The sequence below is a fragment of the Colossoma macropomum genome, unplaced genomic scaffold (genome assembly GCF_904425465.1).
Source record: "Colossoma macropomum unplaced genomic scaffold, Colossoma_macropomum, whole genome shotgun sequence".
NCBI classification, from domain to species: Eukaryota; Metazoa; Chordata; class Actinopteri; order Characiformes; family Serrasalmidae; genus Colossoma; species Colossoma macropomum.
Window position 1 is genome coordinate 1 of NW_023495843.1, and position 7,725 is coordinate 7,725.

The 7,725-nt window shown below is 36.9% G+C and overlaps 1 protein-coding gene across 1 annotated transcript; it reads right to left on the reverse strand.

The window, feature by feature from the left end:
- Positions 1-2,088: 2,088 nt before the first annotated feature.
- LOC118803113 (C-C motif chemokine 2-like) lies at positions 2,089-6,872 on the reverse strand. The gene is made up of 3 exons (XM_036563619.1): positions 6,761-6,872; positions 3,260-3,374; positions 2,089-2,764 (listed from the first exon to the last, which is right to left on the reverse strand). Exons 1-3 carry the CDS (start codon positions 6,822-6,824, stop codon positions 2,377-2,379), a joined length of 567 nt encoding a protein of 188 aa, XP_036419512.1. The 5' UTR covers positions 6,825-6,872; the 3' UTR covers positions 2,089-2,376.
- Between the last annotated feature and the right edge of the window lie 853 nt (positions 6,873-7,725).

Sequence of the window (7,725 nt, forward strand, 5' to 3'; positions counted from 1 at the left end):
TGAAATTCTTCCAGAAGATGTTCCCTGGTGTTTTGGGTGATGATAGATTAGGTATGTTCCATTGCTGCTCCCATCTGGTGACTCTGAAGGCCATAATATATGATTTACATCATTTTCATACTCATCCAACCATTCAGTGACCCCTTCTGTCCTGTGGATGGATGCACTGTCATCCTCAAAGAGACCACTGACCATCAGGATCGAAATGTTTCATTCATAATATTTATAAAGATGATCAATCTGGACTTGTAGTGACTTTTCCTTCTAAGAGGACATGTGGATCTAAACCGTGCCGACAGCAAAGCCTCCAAAGCCCCTCACTGTAGGGGTCAAACGTTTAGTCTGTACCGTTGTTCTCTTGGTGTACGCCGCACATACCCTCACCCACTCATGCAGAATCAGGTGAAGGATGACTCATCTGACCACATTACTCTTTTCCACATCTGTGCAGACCAGTGCTGGAGGTTTTTACATTGTCATCTGAGAAACAGTTGCTCTTATTACACAGTTTCCAACCATATTTACTGCTGGGTCACTCATAGATCTAAATGTAGGTCTCAATTTAGTCACTGTTAAACTAGCCAGATGAGCAGTCTTTCTGATTGAAGCCCCATGCCTCAATAATGATCAGTCACTTAGAACTTTTCTTCTTGTCATCTTGATCCAAAACTGGTCAACTGGGTCTGCTCAGCATTTTTATACATGCCACAGAGCAAGAAATGCTCTGTTCTAGAGACACCGTGTCAGAACTATTCACAGTGGTGGTGATAGGAACCAGACGTCCACCTCTGAAAGCTGCCTCACAGAATTTTTAAAATCCATTCATGGTGGAGGGGTATGTGCAGTGTGTTCTAAGGCAAAATAGTCCACAAAGATTTTTTTTTTGTCAGATTTTCCACTCTTTTAACATCATCAACATTACATAAAAACTCAACAGATGTGTAGTTTCACTTGTGGTTTTGGATAGTAAATAAAATGGCTATATTTGTGTCGTAGACATCAGAACCCCTGGTTCCCATCACCACCACTGTAAAGAAATCTGAGTCAGTAAGTTTCTCTACAATAAACCATTTCACATCAAACCACTCTGAATGACTTTGATTACATCTAAGTGATTAAATTATACCAGGATTTTGTGAAAATCAGTGGAATTCCCCTTTAATTGTATTATGCAGCATCGCTGTCTGGAAGCATCTCAGTTCATTTATTCTGTTATTTCTTTCATTGTGTCACTTTTGGTACATATAGAAAGATCATACTTGGATCATTCTAATGAATTGGTACAAAGTCAGAATAATTATTAACAATTAAAAACTGACAACTTCAACATTTGAGCAGAATTTAAAAATACAGCCAGTACACCTTTGAACACAACACATAAAGTAATGTAAAGTCTTAATGGTCCACACTGATTTCAGACTTTGGGATAGATTTACTTCAAAACAATGGGATCTAACTGCTCACCATGTGGACATGAGGGACAGGGATGCAGCCTCACTTCCTGCTCTAAAATACAGGGGTGTGGCTTAAATGAGGCTCCACCCACACACTAAAACTCTTAGCGTTTCAGTAGTGACATGAAAATATTGGGACCGCATTTTTTTGTATTTGAAAATATAACTTATGATGAATGTAAATCATTCAACTTCCATTTGAAATAGATAAAAATGTCTTAAAAAAAAAGAAAATATCCTGTAAATGATGATTTTGTATATGTTTAGCTTATTACTGTCTCTATTAAGGCCTTGAGTTTAAACAGATCATAATAATTTTTTTTATAAAAAATCTAAGGTCTGAAAACTTAATTCTTAACCACTTGAACTAATTTAGTAGAATGGTCCATGCTCATTAAAATAATATTTTACGCTTTTACGAATGATGAGCAGAAAAAGCTATACTACATATTTAACACTATTGAACCTAAATAGATATTATTATTTGTATTAATAAACTGAAGAGTAACTGATATTGTATGAAAATACAGCCATATTAAAATGAACAAACAGCTGTTAAATTATCTATTTTTCATTTTGGAACATCCTAGAGAGTCCAATTACATGAAAAATTTCAAATGAAAATTACGTTTGATGTCAATGTGACTGCAGTCATCACCATAATGATTACATTAATGACCAAGACAATATAAAATATAAACAAATAAGGTCAAAGTAGAATCTTTTCAAAATGGCAGTGTGCTAGCGGCAGCCTGTCGCAGTAGCTCCATCAGCTCTTCTGTTGTGGTACTGAGCTCAAGGCAGACAAAAAAGAGAAAGAAGTTTATACTTTTTATACTTTATACTAAGTTTTCACTTATGCATGTATCTAAAGACAAAAGCTGCATACAAATGTTGATTGGTCATCAACATTCCGTAAATGTTAATCTCTTCTCCTCTGTGCTTTTCTAACTCCACTTTTGCTCTTCTTTTTTAAACGTCTCAGTGTCCATGGCAGTATGGTAATTCCAGGAGCCTCCTTCGTCACTGTTGTTGTGATAGTGGACTCACTTGGATTCTGTGTATGTGTTGATGCGAGAGATGGAGTGAGCGTTAAAGGCAGCACTGCTGTCTGCTTCTGAGCTGGTGGATCCTTATCGGTATATGTTGGTGTGGTGGTGAGCTCCTCTCTTGGATTGTCTTCTATGATGAAGCTTGGATCTTCTGGAGAAGCTTGGGTGCTTTTCCTTGTATCCATCATCTTTATGGCCAAATTAGCCCAGCTGCTCTCTGGGTCAGAGCATATGGTTTTTCCATTTTTGGTGGTAAACCTGTGAAATGATATTTTCAGTCATTAGTGATTCCAGTTGTATGCAAAAGCATGGGCACCCCAGCCAACTGACATATTTTTGTTGATTTTCTAAATGAAAATAAGTCAACACGTCCTCTGCAGAGAACACACTTCTGACATTTACCATATTGGGGAAATAAATATGGCTGTGCAAAAGTTATGGTGCTTTTACAACCCCAGGGACTTAATATTTTTCTTTTATTTTTTCCTCAATAATTAAATAATAATAATTAAATTCAGTAAATAAACAGAAGCTGTGCATTAAAATGTGCAGAAGTGTGTTCTCTGTAGAGAACTTGTTAATTTTTTTCACTAAATTAAGACCAACATGTTATTTGACCAGGGATGTTCAAACTTTTGCCTATGATCATACATATATGTATACATATAGGTATGCAACCTAATTCCTCTTCAAATATTCATCGAGAGGACATCGATCTATTTAACAAAGAGGATTGTAATGAGTCTAACTTGCCTTACAGCTTTGATGGGACACAATGAAAGATCTTGATGTACGTATGACACAATGTGGATGACACTAATTCGAGTATTGGATGTCTTCCAGCAGCATTCTGTTGGAGGTCCAATCCCTATGGAGACAAAATCAAGAACTTGTTTACTTTCTGTACTGTATCTAACATTATTTTTGAGTAAAGTATAACCTTTTTTACTCATAATAAGGTTAATCACTGGCATTGTATTATATGTGTCTTATACGGATTAATGCAACAAACAGACAGCGAAAAAAGTTTCTTAGTTTGTGGTTCTATTCTTAGTATCACTGACAAAGAATGAAATATATAGTGTAAATGAATCTACAGTAGTGCAAATATGAAAAAGTACAATTCCCCTACTGTGCATGAAACATGAAGTGGGCACTGATATAAATTCCAATTTTTTTGTAATTAACTAATAATAATGGTGACATTTTATTTTGAGTGGTCCTTTTTAGATGAAATAAACACTCAACAGACTCTCAGTAACAATACAGAGCATCTCAATGTCCTCTACAAGCTGTAATAAACATACCACCATTCTGTTAGTGGACTGGTTTTGGGTTGAGGTTAAAGTTATGGTTAGGATTGACACCAGTGTGAGGGTTAGTTTTAGGGCGAGGTTGGGTAAGGTTAGGTTTTGTGTAATGGAAGTACCTTCAACTTTATAGGAGAAGGAAAAAACATACTTTACTATTAATGTAAGTCAATGGAACCAGACTTTTTTACAAGTCATTTTAGGCCGTTTCTTTTGGTTCATTCATCATGAAATTTACACACAATGTAACGGTCAACAGGCATTTTCACATTGTGTCAAAAACTGAAAAACGACAAAGATGGAGATACAAGGTTTTGTTCCGACAGCAGCGATGTAAGGTCTACTTAATGCACCACATCAACCATAAATCTATTTAATGTAAGTAATGTATCAATAGTACATCTACAAGATATTTACCTCAATGTATTCAGATGCTTCACTACTGCTACCTCTGTAATTAGTATATAAATCGTAGGCGTTCTTCGTATATGATGGCCTAATCAAAGCAAAGTGTGAGTAACCAAAGTACAAGATTTCTAAAATGACACAGTGTATGTCTGACTTTAAAGGACATTCAACTACAGCTCAACCAGCCAAACAAAAGACTCCGAACAAGATGTCGAACTCAAAATGTAAGCTCCTTGGATGCGTTAGCCGTGGATTTGATTCCTGATTTCGCTGTGCTACAGAGACTGTTGTTGAAAGAGACACGGGGATCAAAACTATGAAACATACTTTACTCACAGCTGTACAGAAGAGCTTTTCTGATGTGGAACAAAATCTGCTCTTCTCCACTGCAGCATTTCTTGATCCAAGGTAACTAATATAGCGTAGCCAACTAATGGACTTAATTTAAAATCAGCTATATTTTAATGATTTAACAATTACGATACATTGCATTCATTTACTACTACTACTACAGGTAACTCAGTATGGTATCAGTATTGGCAAGTACTGAAAAAGCACTTGTACTTAGACTGCAAAAAAACAGTATCGATGCATCACTACTTTTAATACAGGTAGCAGCTCAAAGTGCTTTACAGATGGATGATAAAGCTCAGTAACAGTATATAAAAAAAAATAAAGTAGATTAAATGAAATGTAATAGCAATGCAACTAAAGTGAGACAATAACACAGATAAACACAACAAAGGGAAACCTTTAATTAAAAGCTAAAAGAAAGAAAAATGCTTTCAAATGTTTTCTTAAAAGTGCACAAGTGAGAGGCGGGTTCCACAGTTCAGAGGCATAAAAACAAAAAGTAAACTGTGCTGGACACTGGCCTTTCAGGACGGGGTTTGCCAAATAGTTTCTTAACTTTTTTTGATGCTCTTATTTAGCCCATTTCTGTCTTTTTTGTTGGTATTAGTAGTACCAGAATAGGTTTCACTAAAATTGGCACCTCAAAAGGTTAACCAAGTGCTCAAGTACCCATGCTTTTGCACAACAGAACCTTTAAACACCTTCTAGTCAGTGTATTCAGTCCAGCCTTGAAACACATCTCTCCTCAAAGTTCTGATTGTTTTGCTCACTGGAGTAGTTCGCTCAAGTAGCTATAAGATGATGCTGTTAGAAACATGGATAAGTGGTCAGAGTGGCCAACATGCAGTCTTAAACTTTGCTGTACAGTTGAAACAAGATAATTTGCTGATTATCTGGAAAATCAAAATGCTGTATTTGGGTAAAACAGTTCTTAAAGTGGAATGCCACCAATTTTTAAAAAAAATTCTGAATAATTCAGTCCTTGAGACGTAAACAGATTCATTCAGAGTGGTTCGGTGTAAAATGGTTCGTTGTAGAGAAACTTAAAGACTCAGATTTCTTTACAGTGGTGGTGATGGGAACCAGGTGTCACAGATGTACACAACACAAATATAGCTATTTTATTTACTATCCAAAACCACAAGTGAACTTACACCTCTTTTGAGTTTTTTCATGTAAAATTGATGATAGTAAAATCTGAAAAATAAGTTTTCTTTGGGGGCTATTTTGCCTTACAACGCCCTGCATGTACCCCTCCACCAAGAATGGATTCAAATACATTTTAAGGCAAAACTTTATCACAAAACTAGAATAAAACAATGTCTCAGACATCATGCAGTGTTTTCACAACCATTTCATGTAATAACTTTCTGTGAGGGAGCATCTAGCGGTGGACGTTTGGTTCCTATCACCACCACTGTGAACAATTCGGCAAGTTTCTCTAAAATGGAGCATTTCACACCAAACCACTCTGAATGACTTTGTTTACATCTTAACCATTTAATTTTTTGGATTTTTGAAACATTTGTGGAAAGTGAAAGTTATTAACCCCCTAAAAGGATAAATACAGTGTCTGGGTCCATGGTCTGGCCAACAACAATTCCACAGATGAAAAGTCATTGTGTTGACAACACAAAGTTATTAATACCAGATGTGGCAGTATAGACCTCAGAACACACCAGTCCCCATTTTCCCCTGAGACATTATCATGGCTCTTAGTTATTTAATCTTGTTTTCAAGTGGATGCACATTTACTGGCAGGAGGTTTAGCAGATGGATCTGGTTTGCACAAGATCTTAGCCTAGCACAAAGCCCTCCTCGATTGCCATGCCTCCGCCTCAGCCGCCTTCTCTTCCAGCTGTTCTCTCAACCTGAGAGCGTGGACATTAGGCCTTGTTGGCTGCCGTCAGAAAGTATGAGGCAGCTCAGGATAAGAAATCTTTTTTATGTCCACTAATGTACAAGTGGTCAGAAAAAAATCTTAAAACACAGTTAACGCTAAGATAGACAAAGAATAACTTAATGGGGCTGATTTTATGATCCCACAAATACATCTGCCACAGTGGGCAGCATCTTGCATTGTCCCTCCGAAAGCCACTCTATATTCCACACAAAGCAACAGTAACTGAGATTAGACCACAGTGACCACTACTGAACTTAGCTGAAACACTTGAAAACTCACCCGCTAATGTGACATCCGCCCACTGCATGGCAAACAGAAACACAGCAAATCGTTTCAGCTGCATCTTGTCTTGTTGCACACTGTAGACCGTACCACAGAAACTTTGTCTGGCACCAATGGTCTTAGTCGGAGTATTCGACTCACCAACAGGAACCTCTCTCATAATGGCTCACTCCCTGCGGCAACGCCCTGCAAATCAGCTCTATAAGTGGTCACATATGTAAACAGATTACAGTGCACATTTTTGTTGTTTTGGTGTTGGTGTATTTTTTTGAAACATCATATTTAGACACAGATTTATGAATTATACAAACCATACAAAAAAACACAGGCTCAACTTTGTCACTAACATATGAGCAGTGCAGTATAACCAAGTATTTGGCTCAAGTTCTTTTGGTGCACTCTCAGAAAAAAAGGTAGTAAACGGTCACTGGGGCAGTACCCGTCCTGTCACTGGTGTGGTGCCCTCAAAGGTACATCTAAGTACCTTTAGTCAGGGAACATAATTGTACCATAACCCATTGAAATTATATTATCCAAGTTGTATTGACTCCAAACACCCCGTCTCATCTCCAGGCTTTTTATTTTATTGTTCTGTTTTTAAACATTAGGTTATGAAAAGGTACAAATATGTGCTTTTCACCTGGGAAAACTTATTTAAGTTTCACAATCAGACCTTAAAACCACTGTTGTACCTTTGAGGGAACATTTACATTGTTTGTACTTCGATGAACGAAAAATGTACCTGCACAGAACCTTTATTTCTAACAGTGTATGCAAGCCTCTTTCTGCAGGTGAGATTTTTTTTTTTCTCTGATTCTGGTTCAAATTTTAGGTATGTCAAAATAATTCTTTTCTCAAGATTTTGACTTTTCTCTAGAAGTTGTATTATGTACCTTTGGAAAAGAAAACAAGCAAATCATGATTTAGGCCAGACATGTCAAACTGGAGACCTTCTGGGCTAA